The sequence below is a fragment of the Aedes aegypti genome, chromosome 1 (assembly GCF_002204515.2).
Source record: "Aedes aegypti strain LVP_AGWG chromosome 1, AaegL5.0 Primary Assembly, whole genome shotgun sequence".
In the NCBI taxonomy this organism is placed as follows: domain Eukaryota; kingdom Metazoa; phylum Arthropoda; class Insecta; order Diptera; family Culicidae; genus Aedes; species Aedes aegypti.
In genome coordinates, this window is record NC_035107.1 from 71,027,555 (window position 1) to 71,053,143 (window position 25,589).

At 36.8% G+C, this 25,589-nt stretch overlaps 2 protein-coding genes across 10 annotated transcripts in view; one reads left to right on the forward strand and one right to left on the reverse strand.

Moving 5' to 3' along the window:
• The window catches only part of LOC5569552, a 473,968-nt gene that overhangs the window by 272,461 nt on the left and 175,918 nt on the right, over nucleotides 1-25,589 (forward strand). The gene's annotated exons all lie outside the window — the stretch shown is intronic.
• On the reverse strand, nucleotides 289-2,766 carry LOC5569553 (transmembrane protein 205). Its single transcript, XM_001658564.2, has 2 exons — nucleotides 2,170-2,766; nucleotides 289-1,791 (listed from the first exon to the last, which is right to left on the reverse strand). Exons 1-2 carry the CDS (start codon nucleotides 2,430-2,432, stop codon nucleotides 1,044-1,046), a joined length of 1,011 nt encoding a protein of 336 aa, XP_001658614.1. The 5' UTR covers nucleotides 2,433-2,766; the 3' UTR covers nucleotides 289-1,043.

Sequence of the window (25,589 nt, forward strand, 5' to 3'; positions counted from 1 at the left end):
CGTCGGAGGCGGAGACGGAGAAACAGTGACGTCGAACGGTCACGAGTTTTTTTTCGGTAAATATTATTTCTACGTCGACCAACGTACGTACGTCTTCAAATGGGATTACGGCCGCAATAGGACGACATGCATATATTTATGTACAAGTGTCGTAAATTGGAGTGGTGAAAATTTTACCAGCGGTTGAAACCAGATAGATTCGATTGAAGTTCAGGGCCGAACCCGATCGGTCCAGATATTCCTGGGGGGATGTGATAAAAAATTTCGATGGATAAGTCTTGTTCAGAGTTTCAAGTTTGAAATAATTGTTTTCTAGTTTATTCAGGATAGAAGGTGCTGCCCATGGCAGTCACCTCGTTATAAATTCGTGCTTTTCCTTCGCTGACGTTTGCGTTGCTTTTTGAACTACTTACGAACTAGGCGTTTGTCGTTGATTATAATAAATATTTGCTGTCTTATGGCAATTTGTGTGATCTGATTAAAGGCTATCTACGTATATCTCCTAACGAATACTACTTCAGATCTGGTTTCTCTAGTTGATCTACGGCGGTGGCCGTAGATCTCCCTGTTTCTGGGTCCTACACGGAAAAATTTTCGACCATTGCTAATAAATATCACCGAACTAAAGAGGTCTTAACAACTAGGCTATCTATGCTACGAAGGGAACTATAAGCTTTTTTGCTGCAATAATCTCCAAAAATTCAGTGCTTTTGCGCGGACTCTTGCCGAGACCGCATGGGATCTGAAGTAGTCTGCTATTGGCTGTTCGAATCGAAATCGACTTCAGTCTCTGATTGGTTCTTTTTTCTCTCTCTACCCCCACAGCTGTGGGGATGAAAACGACTAGATTCTCTCTGATTCTGATTTTGATCGCTAGGTTCTAAAACACAAAAGAACACCATAATACTGCTATCATATAGTTCCAGGAGTAGGAATCTTCCGCAATAATACTTTGGCTTGGCACAACGCACTCGTCCCGTCTCTTTCTAATATCACAGTACACTCGACAGTCGTCGCCAAATTTTCAAAATGGCGGCCGTCTTCTACAGCAGTTGAACTCGCGATGCAAGGTAGTGTAGGTGAACAAAGGTGCACAGCAGGGACACCATATTGACCATGGCCGTCGCCATGTGGATCTTCCGGAAGCGCTTGTGCACATTCTGGTAGTGGTTGGAGCGCCTCAGTTGGGCATTCTCGGCTCCACTGAAGTGGCCAACCTCCTGTCCAACGGTTTCACTAGCCTCAAAGTGGTACTTTTGGTGCATCAGGCGAAGCATGGGAGGGGCCAGGTAGAGCCATACGATCAGCTCCAGGGCAGCACAGAGGGCCAAACTGACGAGCTGGAGCACGACCAAAGGGTCCCAGCTACTGAGGTTGGCAGCCTGGAGTTCAGGATGAGCCGTCTGCTGCAGCTTGATGAACGTCAGCAGGGTCACAACGCTCAATCCGGTACCCATGGAGAAGTACTTGGGGAACAGGATCTCCTGAACGCGACCGAAAGTGTGCCGAGGCAGGTTGAAGTAGAGGGCCAAGCCGGACACGAAAGTCATCCACATCTGGGCACCGAAGTGCGTGGCAAAGGATCCAAAGTAAGCCAACGCTACAAGAACATTGGCGCGGGATTGAGTTACGGGACAGGCCGAGAGGTCAGCCACAGCCTCCACTCCAGCACCACTCGTGCCGCTAGTGACTGGTGATTGCCCTACGAGATTGGGCCACAGCACAAGCAGGATGAAGGAGACGAACAGCATCGAGATTGCATGCGATGGCTGCGTGGTACGGGTAAGGATTCTGCAAGCAAGCAAGAGAAGAACATTCTGGTTAGAAAAGTGACCCCAATCGATGCGGACGTTGGTCCGTTGTTTATTCTCCCCCCAATTTAGTCAGGTCATCGACATACGCTACTGGTGCCGATGATGTAGAGCAAAATCTGGTTGCAGCAGGTTGGCAGAGCAAGGTGGAGCGAGCGAGCGGGACGGCATCACGCTCTGACGTTGAACTCGAGTGGCGTACGTGATTTTCGCACTGCCTTCTCCACTCGCACGCTCACGCCCTCCGCTCTGCTCCTGTTTTGCATCGCTACTACACCGTGCAGCACCGAACGCTTGTGTCAAGGTGATAGGAAACTCTTGTTGATAATCATGACCCATTGTTGAACAGTATACTCACTTGTAGGTGGTACTCCTTCGAAATTTCTCTCGCAACTCCATGCAGACGTCGAACAGCTGCCGCGTGGCTTGCGTAGCACCAACCAGAACATCTCGATAGAGCACTTCTTCCTCGGCCACGTCCTTCACTTCCGGATGCACTTTCTCCAGCAGGCTGGCCTTGGCCACTTCCTGCTCTTTCTGCATCACGCAGAATTCACTTATCACTGCACCGTCGAACAGCTGACCGCTTCCCAATCGCTGTTCCATTTTATGCAGGCACATTTTCACTTTTAATGCAGTTGCACTTGCTCCCCACTCTCTAGCAATTAATTACCGTTTGGCAGAGTTCTGCCAAAAAAGAGGTTCTACTCGTTCGTCTATTCCGCTATCGGGTTTGCTTTGCGAAGCGTTCTCGCTTTTTGGTTCTCGATCTCTATCGAGCGCGTCGGGGGAACTGAATGACGGTCAACTCGCGCCACCGATCGTATATATAACTCTCACCTTTCACCACTACACCCAAATGGACGGGCCCGCGAAGATAAGGCGCGTGAACACGCGCTTCCATTCGCGCTCTTCACCTGCTGTGCTTTGCTGCCTATTTTCGTACTCTCCACGCGCCAATAGGCGATGCTTTCGCGCTCTCGGGAGAGAGCGAGTTGCGATTCGCTCCCGATTGGGACCCGAGCCCGAATCGCAGCAACCCGATTGCAATCGGCGACCGTCGTCCACTCGGTCAGTTCGCACACGAGGAAGGTGGGTGTGTGTTTCGTAATTAATGTGCTCCGATTGCTTTGATTGCACTCGGGAGTCCCGTGGTCCGGCGAATACGTCGCCAACTCAAGAATACATCACCGGCGATCATGGGAAAGCTGCTGCAGTGAGAAAACCGGAGATCGGTGACGTCTTCCAATATTCGCGCGGAGGATGCAGTTGATATCTTCCATCCAAAACGGGATTGACCGGCTGATTCGCAGTCGCAGGATTTTTTGCGTTGACGATCGAGAGTGACGTGGACGCGTTGCGCACTCACTCGCTCTCGATCGTTAACCGATCGACGTCTGCTGCGATCGCGACTGAGTGGAATCGTGGAAGCCCCGAAAAAGTGTCTGTTGGTCAACCGGCAGCATCCGTGCGTCTTTGACGCGGGATGACGACTACCGATGCTTAATTTTACGACTCTGTAATTGAGGGGGATCTTTTACGAGCTGACGGGCGGATCGCACCGGTTTTCGGGTGCTAAAGTCCAGATTAGCGTGATGGGTTTTATGATAATTTTTGATGCGTTCAATGGCGACGATTTTGAGTCATTGAGAGGCCCACCCAGCTATAAAACTCTGAAGAGTTGGTCGAAAGTTTCCACTTTTGCGAAATAAAGATCAAGTTTGTCACGCCATTCGACTCAGCACGTCAAGTCGTGTGAATGTCCGTCTGGATGAGCGTTTTCGCAGTCCTCAAAGTAATTGCCTGTTTAAGCACTCAATGTCAATCAAATGAATGGTTTTTAAATGGCTTTAAGGAAGCTGCATCTGTTCAACTGAAATGAGATCTTTGGCTTAATTTATTCTGGCATTACCGACCAATTGTGAAGCCTGCTCCTCAGCTTAGTGTTACTATGAGCGCTTTCACAATAATTAATTGAAAGCTTTCTTCGCCAATTGGCCAGTTTTCCGTGGCAAGCACTAAGGTATCCTAAAGCCTTAGGTAGGCTGAAATATTTCATACCATAAAGATTCTTGACCAGTGGGATTCGAAACCGCTACCCTCAGCACGGTCTAGCAGCGCGTTCACCACTACGGCTATTTGGGCCCCACTCATTACCAATGAATATAATGAAGTTTTAAGATAGCTTTGAAGAAGCTATTGAACTGAAGTGTTTTTATTTGCTTATTTTACTATTTTCTAATTATTTATTACAAAGTGACGCTTCTTAGGTCAACCCTGAGAGAGAGAGAGGAGACAGCTCACTGACAGTTGGCAAGTTTTCTTGCCTTTCTTGACTTCTTTCTTTAACTCTTGGGTTGTGCACAACGAAATTATTCGAATATTGTCCTGCGGGTGACTTTGATTCCACCGTAAATTAATGCAAGTTGCGTCTACATAAGAGAGAGGTGTGATTTATAGTTCCAAAGTGTATAAAAACTTGTTTGACCGCAAGCGCCGTATGTTTTCAAGCTTTATCAATGTTGTTTTGCCTGGATGTTGATTTCTAGCTGCAATAAACGCAATAGGTTGTACACAATAATGCCGCAGGAGATCAGTGTGAAAGCGATAGTCTGATAGGGAACGACTTAGTTCATTTTGTAATCTCAAAGCGCCTTTCAACAAGCTGTTTACCTTAGTAGATTCAGTTCATTAAAAGAGAGAATTGGATTGTTCATAAGTATCCATTTTTTCATATTTTGATTCTACGATAAAAATTTCTTCATTTTCCGTATTCTGGAACTATTTTTTAAACATGTTTGAAGTTAGTATGGGAAGCATTTTTGAATCACCCCTCGACAAATTTGACTATGGGACGAGCTGTCATTATGTAAATTGAAATGTCATTGAGTCTAAATATTGAAATCTTCATTTGTCAGTTATAATGACTGGCCCAGATAGCCATAGCGGTAAACGCGCAACTACTCAGCAAGACCATGCTGAGGGTAGTGGGTTCGAATCTCACTGGTCGAGGACCTTCATGTAAAAAAAATGTTCTCGATTCCCGGAGCATAGAGCACGAAGATACATGCCACATGGTCAAATTGACAAAGAAAGCTCTCAGTCAATAACACTAAGCTGAACATCAGGCTCTGTCCTAGTTGGTACGTAACGCCAGAAAAAAAATAAGAAGAAGAAGAATGTCACATTTAATTTTATACTTAGGAAAATGTGCTCTTCCGATCAAGCTACAAAAACCCGTGACTCTTTCATCACTCAATCAACAACCCAATTAAGTTTGTGAGACTCGTTCTATTTCTTGGATTCTTTTTGTAGTAGATTAAGTTAAAATATTGTCAGAAATTTGACTTATAGAACACAAATGAGATTGTCCTGTAGCTGAAAATTTCAAACATTCATCATATGTATGTCTGTGTTATAGAACGTATTGAAATCAATATACATTACATTAAACATTAAGTTTAGAAAGAAGATTTTGAAAAGCGTTTAATTTACCTAAGGGTCGTTCCATATCAAGTGTTCACAAAAAAAGACAAACGCGTAATCGATATCACCGATTTCAACCAAATTTTGGGTAAATTTTCATTAACTTGAAACATGCATTTTTTATGCCAATCGGTACCAACTCCCGTAATTGAAAATTAGCAAACAACCCATTATTTTGCTTTCATTCCTCAATTTATATGTTATATCTTTGAACCTGTGAGTCATAGAGAAGAATGACCTTCGGCACCTCGGAATTAAATCGTTAAAGCGAAAACTATGATTCCATCGTGATTATCGGACATTTTACAGTCCAGAACACTTAACTCCGCGAGGTGTTTCGAGTAGCGTTGGGCTAATTTGTCCAGAACATCGATGTTACTGAATCGATTCTCATTTGAACTGTCGAATCGATTCACCGATTTAATCGAATCCTTTGCATCGATGTTTTTGAATCGATTCGAATCGGATGTAAATTGAAATTTTTGAAGTTTGAAATGGGACCAAATGCATTTGTATTCGATTTCAACATCTTTCAATCAAATCAGTTTTGAAAATCAATCAAAGCGATTAACTATTTCAAGACTAGTTCAACATATGGTTTCTTCTCCACAAACTTATTAAAAAATATTTAACGATTTCAACAAAATGAATCGAATAAATCGAATCGAATGAAGAGAATCGATTCACCCAATTTTAGGTGCTCCAAACATCGATTCAAAAAATCGATTAATCGGAATGCAAACATCGATTTTCGGAACATCGATTCAAAATCGCCCAACGCTAGTTTCGAGCCAATCTTCAGAAATTTCGTTTTAAAGTTAGAAGGTCGGAAATTTTCGATATAAAATCTTAAATAATCTTGGATATCGACGAAGAATTTATGTTCAATGCAAAAACAAGGTATTATGGGTGGATTAGGGACTAAACAAACAACATTAATTTAGAGCAAATCTCACAACAGTATTGTCTACTAGAGTTGCCTCTCCACATCTCGATATCGAAGGGACCATCGAGATAGGGAGAGATCGAGACAAAGAACAAATTTTTGATGAATACTAGATTGAAAAACACTCCGTTGCCAAGAAAATAATACACAAACAGACGTCATTTTGCGCTCCTAATTTGTTTTGAATCCTGAAACTTTCATCTAGTAACCTTCGATATTGGTCATATCGACATACGGAGAGAAAATTGAGAACAAAAAATCAACAGAAACACATTGAGATATCGAGATAAGGAGGATATCGAGATATGGAGAGTGCAAATGTATGGATGTATCATCGACATTGGGAGAGATATCGAGATGTAGAACATCGAGATGTGGAGAGTCGACTGTAATTTGTTTTTAGTTAATGTACATTTGTTTAAAAATTGGTTAAAGTCGGTTATGTCGATTACACGGGCTGTGGGCTCGTGGTATGAAATGATGACCCCTTACTTGATTTAAAGAGTAAAACTGTGATGTTACTGATGGAGGAGGGCCACTTCGCAAAAGGACGTTTGGCGAAATTTTAAGTGTGGACATTTAAAATAATGGACAACTGGCATAATAAGGATTACATTTCGTCTTTAAAATTTTACCAATCAGTTCACAACGGTCTTCGTAAATGGTTAAGTCAGTGGGGTTGTCCCATGGCAATTGGTGCAAAGCAAAGCGTACAAATCTGCGCTGCATTGCCTCTATGCCAGGGCTGTCCAACGTACGGCCCGCGGAGGGTTTGAAGATTCTTTCCATTTTTGGCCCGTTGTAACCCAAAGTTACAATATACCAGGACTATTCCATTTTCAATTGAGTTTGAACCTAATATTTTAGCTAGGTTATTATTTAAATTGTTTTGTTTGTTGTTTTTTAATCTTCTTATATATTTAATTTTATGCATGATTCAAATTCTAAATCTAAAATTCTGGGTGTTTAGACAATGTTTTTACCATGATTTTCTTTGACATAAAAAAATATGTAGCCTGAACAAAACTTATGGGCAAAACGCTAAATTTTCATACATAATGTCATTAAATCATAGGCTAATATTCTCACAGGATCTTGTAAATAAATTTAATCAATACCTGGGTGTAATTCACGCAGAATTCTTGACAGTATCATAAACAATACGGGCTTTTTTTTATCAAACCTTGAACAAGATTTTAATAAGAATTCTGGACACGACTTTGATGGAAAACATTGGCAAGATTCTCACAGAATTTTCAACCAAGGACTTCAAGCCGGATTTTCAAAGAATTCAATACACAATTTTCTAAAATTCTTGGTCAGATACAATATAACGCTATGTAACTTTTTGTCAAAAACTTAAGTGAATTTATAATTTTGAGCAGGTTTCATTTGAATTATTTTCTACCACTCTCAAAGGTTTCAAGTTTTGCAATGATTATTGAGTAAGATTCTGAAAGAATCAAAGATATTCGTTATAGCTTGACCAAGATTGTTGCATATTCTGGGTCATACTTAAAATACTAGGTCCGACTCTGATAGAATGCGAAGTAAGATTTTATTAAAATCCTGGGCATTTTCACACAAGATCCAAAATTCTAGATTCTTCAAAATATTCTGAACTGGATTATTATTTGATTTTGAAAGGAACTCTTACAATATGCAGCACAATGCTTAACATCAATTATATAAAACTACAAATAAAACTTTAACACTTCACTTTTTGCAACAAAAAAAACTTAAATCACTAGTATGGCGAGCAAATACCTTTAAACTTTAATACGTGTTGCTTATCTTGACAGATAGGCCTATTTCGTCTGCGACTTACAGAGTTCTTCAGTGTCGAGTGCTCGACTTTTTTTTGCAAAAAGTGAAGTTTTAAAGTTCAATTTGTAGTTTTAAAAATACTCTAATAATCCCTCCCCTAAATTTAATTCAAAAAAGTGTAGTGAATCAATTATCTGTTTTTCGAATAATTTATATTTACTTTATTCACAGATTTCATGAATGTCATTTGCTGGCTTTTGTAAACTTCATGCGAATATTTGTGCGTTTAAAAATGTGGCCCGTGACACAAATTTGTTTCTGCGATTTGGTTCAAAAAGGTTGGGCAGGCCTGCTCTATGCGATGTACACTTCTGGTCTATTCCACCATGTTTATCTCTTGAGACGAACATCTGACTTACTCAAACTAATTCCACAGAACGCGAGTTGTAATTTCGCGGCCAATTCCACCATTTGGTTAAATGTGGCTCGGCACTGAAAACAAACTTTCACGTCATGCACGAAGGTCACATATTTTATACTTCAAAAATTGATTTGAAAAACTGTAGCAAGATATTTGCTCTGAATCACGATACTTGCTGTTGAATTCAATGACAAATTTATTTTGGTTTTGCTGATTGAGCTGTCAAAACATTCCAAGCATAAACAATGTGCTTTTGTATTGTACAGCTAGTTTACGTCTTGACAACTTGATTGTAACCTTCTAGTCATAGTGATGTAGATATAGTATGACACTCTGGTGTATTCTGAGCTCATTTATAACCAACTTGGTTACTTGGGTAACCCTCCTGAATTGCTCCTCCTGAACTAGGATTCCACTACCATTACACTGCGGAACACGTTTTTGTCTCCAGAACCGAAATACCGCTATTCACTTAATTAAAGGTTGCTGAATCCATTTCCGTTTTCGGAAATATCATAGCGCGTCTAGTTTTTGAGATATTGACTGTTGAAAATGCAAAAATTGACTATTTCAGCCAACTTGCATGCAAGTTTGCCAGCTTGTAAGGCAATTTATTTGCTTAAATTGCCACATAATTCAAACTTTATGTGTCTAACAATACTTATCATCAAAGTTTATAATACTTTCGATGTGCAAAAGTTATTTTCTGATTGTTTAGAGAATTATAATTTGACACATCATTTGATCCTTGAGACACGCAGAAATGTTATTTTTGTTACGCTGCACACTGGGCCAGGAACATAATTTAGCCAGTCAAAACCTCTAGCGCTTTAGGAGTGCATTTTTTCGGGTTTGTGTCAAAGGAGACTTATCTTGAATTTGTTTGCTCTTCAATTTGATCATAAAATTTAGTTGGAAATTTCGCCGCATAGGTGGCGCGGCTCCATCCCATTACCCCGAACGCCATTACCCCGAACGCCATTACCCCGAAAGCCACTACTCCGAATGGGTCATTACCTCGAACGCCACTACCCCGAATGAGCCATTACCCCGAATAGTATGAGATACAGTGCAGCATCTTGTTTTGAGGGCAAACAGAAGAGAAATTCATATTTCTCTAGAACAACGACCCGAAGCATACTGCCAAGAAGACCAAGTCTTTCTTCCGGTCTTGTCGGATTAAACCACTGCAAAAGCCCAGACCTCAACCACTCCACAAAGACCAGACCTCAACCCCATCGAGAATTTGTGAGCGATTCTCGATGCCAGGGTTGACAAAACTGGTGTTACCAACAAAAATAATTATTTTGAAGCCTTGGAGCGCGCCTGGGAAGAACTAGATCCACAACACCTACAAAACCTGGTGAAAAGCATGCCGAAGCGCCTGCAGCAAGTTCTTAAGGCCAAAGGAGGACACATTAACTATAAAAATGCTTTTTATTTTTCTTAAATCATCTTTTCTGGGGCCAAGAAGGAAGTGGGCACTTTTTTTTTGTCACTATATTTTTTTCAATACAAATTGATTTTCTTTTTCTTTGAGTAAAACTCTTTTTACTATCAAATTTTCGTAAGTGCAACTTTAAAAGAATATCGAAAATAATATATCAAAAAAGGTATAAGTATGTTAACTTTAATTTGAACCAAATCAATGAGAGAAATTCGAAAACGGGTAAGGTGGGCACTTTATTTTGCCTATCAGTGTAGCATCACGTTGTAACAGTGATCATTCACGTCATAACTGCAAACATTCTACCAGAAATTTGCCATTCTTGCTTAAATATGCTATTCTTTCAAGTTTTCCTTGGATAAGCTAGTCACTACTATTTCCATATACACCCGATTCTGTTTTTGCACGGACTTTTTTTTACACGGCCGTACAAAAAAAGTATCCATACATTTTTTTCCGCCAAAATCTTATTTTTGCATGAACGGTCGAGAAATTATGTTACTTTTTTTTTGCACGGTTTGTGAAATTTTGAACTGAAAACTTTTTTTCACGGTACACATCCCCCGTGCAAAAACAGAATCGGGTGTACAGTAATACCTCCATGAGTCGATGTTCCATGACTCGATATCGACTCATGGAACCATACTAGAAACGAAATTTCATGGTTACTATGATGGTCCCTAGAAACAGCTTTCCAAAGGATCACTGTTCCATGACACGATATTTCTATGAGTCGATGGTCCTTTCAATATCGACTCATGGGGGTTTCACTGTAGAACAGTTTTTTTAAAGGGATATATCCTGAAGGCATTTACTAAAGTGAATCCTGCTATAATTCTAATAATAAATTTTCCCTTTCTTCAATCTTCTTGTATTAAAACAGACAGGTGTCTTACGGATTTGCTCATCACTTTTCAGCCATCATCATTTCTTCATTGTCTTGAATCAACAACATTTTGTTTGTGGTTATCTCATCAAAATTCAAATTAATGATCTCACAAACCAACGTAAGTTTTTACTGTAAAATAAATCAGAGGCCGCCAGTTTTCTAACATGTACAATTGTACTAACGTTTCCTTGATATAGCGGAACGGTTGTCTATCAGGTTGGTCTTTAAGCAGGTTCCATAGAACAACACTTGCAGCGACTATCTCAGGATGATCTTCCATTACCATTGTTTACGAAACAAATTTTTTAAGTAGGTCTCAATGCTAGTAGCCTGACACATACAAAAATGAGTAAAGGAAGTAAGTACCGACGTCCAATCAGAGACTTTACTACATCCTTATTTTGTGCATTTTATAGCTATCCCTTTCTTTTCGAAATAGGCTGTTCTTCAGAGCATTGCAATGTGGCTGTGTGAATCTCACCAAAATTAGAGAACGAATCCAAATACAACTTAGTATGTAAGAATTATTTGTTGGAAAAAGCAGCTAGTTTTTTATCTTATAATACTTGAAAAACACATTATTCAGCCAAACTCGTAACATACTCATAAGGAATCGAACGATTATCGCCCCACTCTCTAACTAGAACAAGTCTCAAAATGTTATGCATTCGAGGTAATGGCGTTCAGGGTAGTGGCGCCTGGGGTAGTGGCGTTCGGGGTAGTGTCATAGAATCGGTGGCGCTACGATGCAAACTTTTTTGTTTTGAGTCCTACAGTTTTCGCGTCTTCGGCAATGTTTTAGAACGTGTAAAAATACGACAAGTTGTCGAAGACACCAAAGTTCTAGGACTTCAAATAACAAAGTAATGGTAAAAAATGTGTAAATCACTTAAATTTTACGTTTGTTTCTACTTTTTACGTCAAAATCGTAAAATGTTTCATTTTAAAAACCATGCGTTGCTTAATTTCGCTAACATGCAACTTTACTCAAAAAGTTGCAAGTTTTTGCAAAAACTTATCAATGATTCCGAATACGCTATATTTCATCTATCAATTGTCAAAATTTGCCGGAAGTATATTTTGATATATTTGAGATATCCGAACTCAAAATAACTACCTTTTTCATATAAATAGAATAGACTTATTATTAATTTTATTATTATACTACAAGATTTTTGACAGATTGTTTCATTTAAGATTTGTTATTCAAATACTTTTGTTTTGATACTTGTGATTTGTGAATTGTGATTTATGACAGAGAGAACTGTATCGACAAGGTCATAACAGGATGTAAAAAATGAATTATAGCAGGCCACAGCGAAGTTCTAATTAGACAGTTGCTGGAGATGACAAAAGAGTCACACAACAATATGAAAATATCTAGATACTGAAGCACCTGACTTACAAAAAGTATTTGATAAATACAACTTGACTGACGCAATGTGTCAACAATCTTATAGTACAAAGGTAAAATTAATAATAAGTCTATTCTATTTATATAAAAAAGGTGGTTATTTTGAATTCGGATATCTCAAATATATCAAAATATACTTCCGGCAAACTTTGACAATTGGTAGATGAAATATAGCGTATTTGGAATCATTGATAAGTTTTGGCAAAAATTGCAACTTTTTGAGTAAAGTTATGTTAAAAATTATGATATTTTAACAATAATTTGTTCAAAAATTCAAATATTTATATAAAAATAAGGTTTTTTTCATACAGTACATGCATGTTATCGAAATTAAACGACGCATGGTTTTAAAAATGAAACATTTTACGATTTTGACGCAAAAAGTAGAAAAAACGTAAAATTTAAGTGATTTACACATCTTTTACCATAACTTTGTTATTTGAAGTCCTAGAACTTTGGTGTTTTAGACAACTTGTCATATTTTTACACGTTCTAAAACATTGCCGAAGACGCGAAAGCTCTAGGACGCAAAACAAAAAAGTTTGCATCGCAGCGCCACCTATGTGGCGAAATTTCTAACTAAATTTTATCATCAAATTGAAGAACAAACAAATTCAAAATAAGTCTCCTTTGACACAAACCCGAAAAAATGCACTCCTAAAGCGCTAGAGGTTTTGTCTGGCTAAATTCTGCTCCTGGCCCAGTGTGCGCTGTGTTATCAACCACTAGCACTATCTTTTTTTTCCCTAAGATCACTTATAAAGTTGGTAGATCTCAGGGGCTTAGAGACAAAAGATTGAGAATCACAACGTCGAAAATACAAAAAGTTGAAAATGTTTTGTTTGATGCGAAATTGTTCCTCCAAGAAAGATTTTCGACGGATTGTCCGTTATGTTTTTATTCCTCGACCTTTTGTCATAGATCCATTTGCGGTGCAAGGATTATTTTCGAGAGCTTAGATTGTATACAAATGCGATAATAGCATATGACAACGAAAGCTCGTGAAGTGTCCAAGCAGGTCCCCTAAATGGATGCTCTTCAAAATCTAACAATTTCACGTCATGCAGGCCATGGATTCGAACAAATAGGATTCGTACGAAAGTTGGGTCAGCCGGGGACACCATCAAACTGGGGGACACCATCGTTATCGGATGTTTGGAGATTGTTTATTGTGTTAGTATAATAAAACACCTACCTCCAATGGTAAACAAGCAACGACGGCATTCAAAAAACAAAATAAAATTGTATATAATATCAAAAAATTACAGATGTGTTATTTTTGTAACTCTAATAAAATGCCCTGAAAAACAAAGGATTTTAAGCAGAAAAACTTTAAAACCTTTTGAACTAAAATAGATATCATCAATATTTTTGCATAAAAATTTGCGTTTTGTTAAGTTCTTAAAATCGTTCATAGACTGCTGTGATGAGAAATCTGAAATAAGAAAGATAAGGCTCTAAAATTATTTTGAGGATTTTCATAATATGTATTTCTTTATTATTTTGCATTTTGAGCATGAAAATAAAATTTTAGACAAAAATGATCTACTACAAAATAGTTTCTTAACATATAAGCTTCCATACTGTGTCATTTAAAACTAGGGTGGTCCACAATATCACACAAATCATATAATCAACTTTTTTATTTGCAAAAATACTGATATATACTCTTAAGCAAAGCGGTAGAACATGAAATATTGATCAACTTCGCTAAAAAAGTTTTTCTGTAGCTCAAAATTTGACCAATCTAGAGCATTTTTTCCTAATCATCGCAGGGTAGGGTGGGGCTTATTTCCAAAAATCTTCCGTAGTCAGGATTTACAAAGTGGAAAATGATCATCGTTCCCAAAATAACATCCTGTGAAAAAATGAAAATTTTTGGTGACGATTTAGAGGTGGCGCAAAGGGCGTAAGTGCAGTTTTCCCATTTTAGTGAACTCTGAAAAATTTTGGTATGCTTTTCAGCTTGTTTTGGAGATTTTAAGACCCTTAAGGGCAAAAAATCACCTCAAAATTGCGATATCTCCACTCCTTTAGATGATATTTGACGAAATATATTTTATGCATGCGATTTTTGGCCCTTGAATAGGTTACGCTGACTGGGGAGAATTCCTATGCTAGTAGAATGGAACAAAGAGCAAAGAAGAATGAGAGAAAGAACAAAGAACACAGAAGAATGTAAGGTGGGGTGGGTTAAACAGGTGGGAGGGTGAAACTAGTGATATCTTGAGCGTAACTGAGGAATTTAGAAAACGATGAATATATTTATTGTCTTCATTTTTTTTTTAATCTTTATTAACGAAATTTTTAGCTCTTTAGCTATGGGCTAGTTCATCTCGGGACCAACGGGTTTACTTCCCTTCCGAACGATGTCACCACTGAATTTTTTAGTGACTATCTCGGGTATGGGATTCGATCCCAGATCCTCAGCGTGAAAGGTGTGTGTTCTAACCACTACACCAGGTCCGACCCCTTGACTTCTGTTTAATATTACCTACTTCAGAAATATTTCGAGCAATTTTTCTTCAAGTAGGGGGAGAGCATCAATTTTTTAACCATCTCTAGTTTTCGACCCATGTATACGATTTTATTGGAACTTATTGCAACTTTATTGGACTTTATGGAAAAATTTCAATAACGGCTAAAATGTCCTTAATTCCATGCGAAGTTTTATCATTATTCTCCTGGTAGATATAGATAAATGCACGTCACTTTACTGCTTTAGTTCAATAATCGTTTGGTTGTTTTTTTTTTCTGAATGATGATAGCAATTTATCGAAAGGGACCGTTGCAAAATTTACATCCTGGAAATTCAGCCTCACGCAGTATCTATTAAATTCATAACTAATGTATATAATTATTTATATATACATAGGACATCCTGTGAAAATTCCTTCATGTAGCTCTGTCCTAAAAAATATGTTTCAGAACTGTGACGACTTAATTTTGGTTTTATTTGAGAGGTTTTCAACCTGAAGTGCTTTATCTCTTGCACCCTATTTGAATTTTGACTACCGATTTTTTTCCTTCTGCTGTTGTTTATACACATCAATTTCAAATACAGATGTAGAACGATGTATTGAACTTCATCTGCATTTTCGTTTGTCCGAAGTTATGTTGAAGGTGTTGTGGTAAAAGTGAAGTATTGAAACCCCAAATGGCATCATAATCCAGAAATTCCTGTGGAAATTCTAACAAGAAGTGTTATTGCTGGAAAGCAAAAATCGTTTATGGATTTACCTAATAAGGATATATCGTGTGGGATCAAAATCCGAACACCTAAGAAATGAATCTAAACCCTTCCACTTCACATAAAACTCCTTCTATTTGTATGAAGTGTACGGATTTTGAGCCTGTATGGATTTGGGCCCCTCTATAATTTCTTTCAGATTATAAAAACAATTGCTGGAGTTATATCAAACGGACATTCTAAAATACTAAATGAGTGTTAAACTTGCATATAATCACATCTCATACATCCAACCGAGATATTTTCACGGCTCCATAGTTGATTATAATATAACATCATCAGTTACACCCTCCCACCTGTTTAACCCACCCGACCCTACATTCTTCTGTGTTCTTTGTTCTTTCTATCATTCTTCTTTGCTCGTTGTTCCATTGTACAAGTATAGGAATCCTTCCCAGCTATTCTTATTCGGGTTCATAGTAATCAGTCATTGTAACCTATTCAAGGGCCAAAAATCGCATGCATAAAATATATTTCGTCAAATATCAACTAAAGGAGTGAAGATATCGCAATTTTGAGGTGATTTTTTGCCCTTAAGGGTCCTAAAATCACCAAAACAAGCTGAAATTTTTTCAGAGTTCACTAAAATGGGAAAACTGCACATACGCCCTTTGCGCCACCTCTAAACCTTCACCAAAAATTCTCATTTTTTCACAGGATGTTATTTTGGGACCGATGATCATTTTCCACTTTGTAAATCCTGACTACAAAAGATTTTTGGAAATAAGCCCCACCCTAATCGCAGGGTGGTCCAACAAAAATAAGTTTTTTAACTCTAGTTTTTTTTAATACTAGTTTCTCATCCAAGTCATCTATCAACGACTTTTAGAACTTAACAAAACGCAAATTTGCATATAAAAAGATTGTTGATATCTATTTCAGTTCAAAAGTTATTAAAGTTTTTGTGATAAAAAATATTTGTTTTTCAAGACAATTTATTAGTGTTACAAAAATAACACATTTGTAATTTTCTGATATAATATACAATTTTATTTTATCTTTCGAATGCCGTCAAAATATATGTTTTATGTTTGCCCCAATCAGAGATATTCTCAATCAAAGTAAGCATGTTTTTGAGAGTAAAACAACAATAACTGGAAGGAGCTAGAGAGTTTCTTCACTCACCAAATTACGCATTTTTCAAAGCTCTAAAAGTGTTTCATAGACTACTTTGATGAGAAATTTGAATTGTAAACTCTAGAGCCAAAAAACCAATTTTGTTCGGACCACCCTATGTCGGCGTAGGAAAAAAGCTCTAAATCGGTCAATTTAAGAGATACAAAAAAACATTTATTGGCGAAGTTGCTTGAAAATGAATGGTCTACAACTTTGCTGAAGCATATAATATAATTTCTACAAATAAGAAAGTTAGTTACACAATTTCTACAAAAATGTGGTTCACCCTAATTTCAAATAACACCAAACGAAGGGACTTTCTTTTTTTTTTATAATGGCCCACCAACTACCCCCGCACCAAAAAGCTCTACAGAGCCCCCTGGTAGCGGACACCATTTATTAGATATTAATAACGATAAAAACAAGACAGAGTAACATTGAAATAGGAGTAGTAAAGTGAGTTGAAGTTCCAGTGGATAAAAATCCTTTGAAGGAACTCCGGAGATATATAGGAATACAGTTATGATTATGGTAATTAGATCACACTAAACAAATTCATGAATCTTTTCTTTTAAATGCATTTTCAATCTGCTTTTGAAGATGTTTCTGTTATTTACTGATTTTAAATAATTAGGCAGTACATTGTATTTTTGTGGACCAATGAAAGTAATCCTTTTTTGTCCAAGAGTGGTTTTAGCCTGAGTTCGCAATAAGTGATGTGCTTGCCGAGTGTTTTGCAGCTGATTATTTAACATGATTGGTAGATTATTATGCGTATTATCATTATATACTGCATCATAGACAAATAGGCAAGTTTGAAGCTCACATAAACCACGAATAGGAAGAATGCAATGATTTCTATTTGTATACAGATTGACTGTGGAATACAAAGGAGGGAAATTGAATATATGTTTCAGGCAACGATTTTGCAAAGTTTGCAGTCTTTTGAGTTTAGATTTGCAAGCGTATCCCCACACTATATTCAAATACTGTAATAAGGAATGAATGCAAGCATAATAATATTTCAACAAGGCAGCCTGAGATACAAATGATTTAACTCTTCTGATAGAACCACAGAGGAACTTACTAATACAAACAACTTTGTAGAAGACTAACAACTTTGTAGAAGACCGGTTTTGTCTAATGTTTCATTCTAAGGCTCAAAATGCATCTTTCCCCGTAAACTGATTTCTGGACCATAGTGCATTGCATTGAGTTGGCTGTTTAAGCTATTGCCAAGCGAAAACTATCTTCAGCAATACGCCAGTTATCCCAAGGAAGAGCCTATTTTTAAGCAAAAAAAATCAGCTCGATTCGTGGCTCCATGTAGAACACAGTAGCTATCTTGATCTATACTGCCCATGAAAACATAACTGTCCCGTATGGATTTTTGAACCAACAACACCTTTTTTCATCTTTCAATGTATACTAGGATGCGGTTTTCATTTTTCATTAGTTCTCAAAACCAAAAAAATCGTGTGCTCTTCTGAATTTAAATCACATAAAAAGAGAATGTTATTTTTCAACCAATTTTGAAACCTTTAGCAATATTCCCTTCAAAATTAAATTTATGAAAACTTTGTAGAACATTAAATTTGTCTAACATCAAAACAAGTTTAAAGTTACAAGTAGTTTACTCCAAATTTTTCTTCATTTACTAAATATTTTATCTATGGTTGACCATAACTTCATGAATACTTAACCGATTCAAAATATTTTCACATGCTTTCGAAGCTCAATTCCATTATTTTCCAACTGTTCATACAATACATTTTACCAGTAGATTGTTTTTACCCAATTTTGTTACATAAACTGCACGAAAACATGATTTTTTAACGAAAAATGCCAGTTTTTTTTTAATTTTTGCCTGTTTGACATTATTTTTAATGCTGAATCTGGTTTTTGTTTCATTTGTTAAACCTTTGAAAAGGGCTTTGCAACAATTTTTCATTAATTTTGAAACAAAAATTTTCTTGCAACTGTTTAAAAATATATGCATTATTCAACTCATATTTTTTTGTCTTTATTTATGTGAATTTCAACACACTCGTAATTGAAACGAGGTGCTTTATAAACTTAATTTTTGTAGAAAAATGCAATTTCTGTCAAAAAAATTTAAATAATCCAAAGAAATTTGATATTTTCATCAAAAAATAATGTTTTGGGTACTTGTTTTTAATTATGAATCGTGGTTTACGGCTAACCAGCCGAGTGGAAGTTTAACAACTACCGAAAAGCTAAACATTACATATTATTTGCAATTGGATTAGATGGACAAATTGATGTGAAGATTTGCGAAAAAGTTACACGTCTTCTCAGTGAGAATCGAACTCACGACTCCCCGATCTCTAGTTGGGGCGCGTTACCACCACGCCATGAGAGGACTCATGAACGCAGAAGTTAACCTGAATTTCACGATTTCAGCTCAATAATCACGTGGTCCTTTTTCGCAAAGTGCACCTCTTTTGGAAGAATTAGATGCCCATCCAAACACAACGCTTTCTATATACATCCAATGCCTAGCTAGAGATCGGAGAGTCGTGGGTTCGATTCTCACTGAGAAGACGTGTAACTTTTTCGCAAATCTTCACATCAATTTGTCCATCTAATCCAATTGCAAATTATATGTAATGTTTAGCTTTTCGGTAGATGTTTTGGGTAATTTTTGCTGAATAACTAAGTCAAAACCATTTTGTGAAAAATGTGTTGTATGGACATTTTGAAAACAACTAAATTTGCTTCAAAAACATGTCAATTTTTTTTTAGTTAGATAAGGAAAAATTTGGAGAAAACTATACGTTCAGATAAGACTGTTTCGATTTAAGATAAATTTGATGTTCTACAAAGTTTTTAGTTTTAATTTTGAAGATATCGGTGCTAAAAGTTTCAAAATTGAAATTTAAACAAGAAATTCTAAATTTTGGGATAGGCAACGTCGTTTCTCAATGATCTGCTGCAGATAATATGTTTAAAGCATATACTTAACTCGCTTACTTTGAACCACAAGCTGATCAAGCAGCTTTGGACACGTGACAGAACAAACTTAGCCATTTGTATTGAGATATTGAACTCAAAAACTATTTTTTTAAACTCATTTCTTTATTTTAAACTCATTTCTTTATTTTAAACTCATTTCTTTATTTTAAACTCATTTCTTTATTTAAAACTGTACTCTCAGGCATTACGGAGATCATTTTTTGTATTTGTTCACGACGATATCTTTATTATTTAGCAATCTATGTTAGTTTGGGAGAAATTTTGAATTACCTTGTTGTAGCATTGAGGGGGCAGTATATTCCAGGTTATTATAGTTTGTGAAAGTAAATCGCATTATCATAGTACATGTAATTCTTTTTTTTTTTCTACGCAAAGCATTTTCCGTTTGCATCACAACCAAAGGCTCAAAGGTCGCTGTCCGCCTTAATTCAACGGAACGCAGCAACGCAACGCAATGAATTCCACTGCGGCGAGACAAACGGAAACGAAAAAATCCTTCAATTTTGGCTCGAATTATCGGACCATTTGGTCTCCGCCGCCGTAAGTCAAAGAAACGAAAATCGCGAAGGAGGCTTGTGCCTCGGCCGATTGACTTGAAAGTCTCAATCCCCGGTAGTACTGGGTACTGGAACTAAGCCAAACCTCGATAAGCTTGATCCCATCCGCTCACCCGTGCTGCAGTGGTGGCGATTAAAGAATCCCACGCGAAGAAAAGTAACACTCCATCAAACGCGATCTAATCCTCGTAAAAACAATAACAAAATGGGAAAAATATTAACATGCATAAGAAGAAGGATAACCATCACTAGTTTTTCGACAAACAGCCGATTAGCCATAACAATCAATAATTGTGTATGTAATGCTTTGTTTCAATTTTCCATTGGATATTTTTTGGTTGTTGAGCTATTTTTTTTTCTTGAAATGTTTTAAACTTTCTCGTGTTTTTCATATAAATATCGATTGATTTTTAATGATAGTTTCTAATTTCCCATTGCTTATTTTTATCAATTTACTAGTGAAAATATGTATTTTTTATTCCTTCTTTACACGTTTGTTAATTTGGCTGCCATAACAAAAAAAAAGCAATCGAAATGCGAATTGTGCGCGAGCGGCACTTGAAAGGACCTCATTTCTTGTGCAATCGACAATTTCGCGCTCTTAACAGCCGGGAGCAGATCGCACTCGTGATGGGCTAAATCCCGCCAAATCCAACACCATTGAGAAATTCCATCCACACCCATCGACGGTTGATTGCTATTGTTGTCGTCCACTGGTTATGCGCGATGCGAGGGCACGAGGTTTCGATATTTTTAGCTCTTCTAATCCTGCGCAGGACTCTTTAGAAAGCAATGCTTAGCCATTTGAAGGGAAACCACTTCAGTTCGATGGCATTGTTTACCCGATGAAAGCAGATCTCGGTCGATTGGGCGGTTGTTGAAGCAATATCTTAAGCCTCCAAAGGAAAAAGACTCGATTGTCACGTACGAACCGTGAAACCAGTTGAGGATCGGTTATTTCCCCAATCGTTTATAGGCTACAATGTTTCTGAAACCGTTATTATCGAAAATAATGTTCACAAATTCGGCACTCTCCACTCGAAAGATTTAATAATGTGAATTCGAGCATCTCCGTGAAATTGAAAATATTATAACGAGCAAAACGAAAGTATTTGAGTTTTGATGGTTCTCTCTTCTCTCTTCTCTCTTCTCTCTTATCTCTTATCTCTTATCTCTTATCTCTTATCTCTTATCTCTTATCTCTCATATCTTCTCTTTCTTTTTCTTCTGCTTCCTCTACCTCTCTCTTTTCAGTGTTCTCTTCGGAAAGTTGAATTTGCAAAAGATTATCTATTGAATATTTTTCCAGTCGTTCTTCCAGTTCTTCTAGGGAATCTAATTTTTAAGAAGTTCCTCTCGAGAATATGGCATGAATTTATTTAGTTTCTATTTTTTCAAGTCTAAAGAATCAATTATCTCCTGAAAGCCAAATTTGTAAACAAATTGAGTTTCAAATTTATCTCCACGAGTTTTGTCTTGATTTCCTCCAAGATTCAATAGAGTTTTTCTAAAACTTGCTGCAGGTATTACCCCCTAATACCCAAATTTTTATTTTCGATTTAAGTATTATTTTTCGTTATCTAAAATCGTTCTAAAGACGTTTTGGGCATTTATTTATTTTTAAAATTTTTAAATTTTGGTTTTTGATTTTTATATTTTTTTTGAATATCCCTAGCTTTTTTTATTTTTTCTTGAAGTCTTTTCTAGTTGTTCATTTTTGGCAATAATAAAAATTTAAATTGTTACGGTATTTTAAAATTTATTAAATTTTTAATTTTTTTTCGGAGCGTATTTTATTTTCCGTGTAACTAACGGAAAAACAGGTTTGAAATGATTTTAATACCACCAGGCTCTTCTTTTGTGATAGGTTAATCGTAGAAAAATATAGAAGGTACGATTTTTTTATATTACACGTTAAATGAAGCCCAGGCATTTGTAGGTTATATAAGAATGCAATTTTTCAAACAATTTCTAAAAATACAAAAAAGTTTCAAAAGTCATAAAAAACTTTTCTTATATGCGTGTTATGAGTCAAGGTATAAGCCAAAAATTTTGATTTCCAAGCTACGAAAAAATACACAAAATTCCAAAGTGTACCCCGTCTAAAGGCGGGTTTGGGTATTAGAGGGTTAATACAGCAAACGCAGGAAAAAAATCAACCGGAAATTACTCCTAGGAAACATTAGTAATAAAGCAAGAGAAGAAAGATCATCAAAATATTTTTTATAAATTCAGAAATTCTGGAGCAATGATAAAAAAAAAAAACAAAAATTTCTACTGTAAAAAAATCCGATGATGGATTCGGATGGAAATACTGCGATGATGATTCATGGAGGGAAATATTACTTAAAATATTTTGGAAGTTATTTCCAACCAACCCTGCAATGCACTTCCTCCTAACTCTTCTCTTCTACTTAATGCACAAACAGTGCCGTAGCTTGCGGTTGGCCAGGTTGGCACCCGCCAAGGACGCCAGCCTTTGGGGGGCGCCAAACTGCGTCACGGATTTGGTTAATTTTTCAAAGTCAAGTCAAAATTTCAATTAACGTGAAAATGAAAAATTTAAATAATTCCTAAATCGCTTTCAAAGATTTTAGTCAGGTCTTCTATAAGACGCTGCCATTCACTTTCCTTCACGTCAATTTTTCAGCAGTTGCTCAAGGGATGAAGCCGATTTTTCGTATGCGTATTGCATAACAGCCATTTTTTTTTTTTTGAAACACAATCTTTCTGATTCACCGGTTGAATTCTAGCAAAATCCTGGAAGAAACTCACCGAACCATTCACTGAGTTTTAAGGATACGGTACAGAGTTCTAAGGATACGGTTACAGAGAATCCTGAACAGGCCTTCACATGATGCAAGGTGAATTTCAGGCGAATTTCTTAACGGCTGGGCAAAATATTCAAAAAGTCTAAACTTTGGAAAAAATCTAACAAAATCTTTACATTTTCAGAGAATTTCAGCAAACATGAATAAAAAAGAATGAAATGATTTTTTCCTGTAATGAACATTTTTACACTCTCTGACAAATTTGTTTTTCTAATATCCTGGAGATGATTTAGCACTTTAGTACAATGTTAGATCACATTATAATATCATTTCTGAAATCCAACCCCAAGAAGAGAAAATGTTGGGGGTTGTAGAACAGTTGCAATCCTAATTTAGTGATTTACTCGTGAGAGTATCGCTCAAACAAGGCTATTGAATAAGCAGTGCTTTGAAATTTGTAGCGAATTCTGCGCTTGATTTGGCTTCTATTTATTAGAAGACTCTTGCCAATTGAACAACAACAAAAAATTTGGGGGAGTTGTTTAGCAAAATCATTATAAAATTTTTAGAAGCCTCTGTATGTTTTTGAAACATGTGAAAATATAGTTAGCACATTGTAATGACGAAATTTAAAAACAAATAAACAAAATAAACGGTTCAACGATTTTAAAAACAATTTGTTGAATGCTATGCTCAGTTGTTTCTGCAGATTCGTCTCATGATCATTAATTTTCTTATACATTTCTTCAAAACATCTCTTAGATATTCTCAGACTGTTCTCAAGAAGAACTGTCTTGAACACCTTCTATTTATATTTACACAATATCTTAATGTACTCAAAATTAAAATACTTTAGTCTCAATATGATATTATTAGTGGATTTCGATAATAATTCAATACAATAGATTAGCATTAGCATTAGCATTGGCATTAAACATTTCGCACAAATTCATAGGTGGTACTGTCCTAGACCATTGTATGAGGGTAACTTCCTTCCCGTCCGTTACCAAAGTCTGAAATTTGGGACTAATCGCTAACTCTTAAAGAAGATTGACGCATCCTCCAACAGTCTAGAGCTGTCCTGGCCACGTCCTTGCGAAAGCTGGGGAATGGTAAAGGATGCTTGATTGAACACCTACTTAAGAAAGATGCAGAGAACTCTACGACCTCTTATAGGTGTAACGGGATGTTGTGGAATGTTAATGGAAAGGGTAGTGCCATAGGATACGCACGCACCGAACGAAAACCGACAAAAAACTGCAGTGCATAATCCATCTTGAACGGAGCATTCACGAGCCACATTCAGTTTTTGAATCAACTCGTTTAACACACACAGGAGATAAAAAATCACGCAAAACGAGTTCATGCTTTCTCATCTTAGGTTATTACAAAAGTAAACAAAAACTATCCGGGTGGCGTAGCACTGGCCGAACCATTAGTGGGATTATTTAAAAGCTTAGCACATTCAGAACAAACTTCAGATATAATCTTTCAAATGAAAAAAATACACTTTTATCACTTTAACAACATGTTTCCAAGTTATCCACATTTGCACGTAGCATAGCGCCATCCGCCGAATCAAATTCTTCACCAGCCGGATTAAAAAAAAAAGAAGAACGCGGGACGAAGTAAACATGAGACAAAATTCAAAACGCAGCCACATGGTTTGCTGCGATCATAATAATTTAATACAGTAGATGTCCTAGAATTAAAAAAATGCTTCAATGTCAATTGACTATAATTCCTAGTAACCATACTGCTGAAGCTGCAATTTATGCATATAAAATAAACGGTATACATAGAGCTAGCAATATTGTTTAACTACAACTAAAGTAGATTTAATGTGGAACAGGACTTCGCTAGAGCCTTAGGGCTCATTCATTTATTTCATAACGCTGAAATTGGCCTTTTTGGACACCCACCCACCCCCTTGTAACGCTTTTTGTATGAATATTATTCAATTTTTGTATGGGCCGTAACATCGTAGGGACACCCACCCCCCCTCTAGCGTTATGAAATTTGTGAATGGGCCCTTATTGATGTTATCTCATTTAACTGTAGTTGTACAGTATTGCTAGATTTATGTACACCGTTTATATGCATACATTTCCGCTTGAGCAGCATGGTTACTAAGGTTATTTCACGAAAACTTTAATCACATATTTAATCATGAAAACAAAATTAACTTAGGGGCGCCAAAAGGGATGTTTGCCAAGGGCGCCGTGAGGCCACGCTACGGCTCTGTGCACAAAGGAAACTCCTGAAAGTTCAAAACAAATATTTTGTGTGATTCACCTCAGATTTTTCCAATAACCATGAGTAGTCCAACGTTTGCTCTCCAGGACTTCTCTAGGAATTCCTTTGATGCAGGCTGCAGATACACTATGAAATCCATTTTTATTCATGTTTTAACTTTGATTCTATTTCAATAATTTTCAAAACTATTTCGTCTCTATTCTTTTTCACTATTTGATACACAGAACTAAATTTATAATAGTCTTTAAACAAAAATTGCGGAAAGGCTAAATTGTTCAAATACGATGTTATTGATTCACAGTGTTGATTCTCACAAATTCCTGGACAATTTCATGTGAGGAAAGACTCTCACAGAATCCTCGATATGATTTTGACAGACAGCAGGATTTTGAATTGATTGAGGACTATTGAATCAGGGAGATTTTCATTGAAAATCTTCAAAATAAGCTTTTCCTTATCTG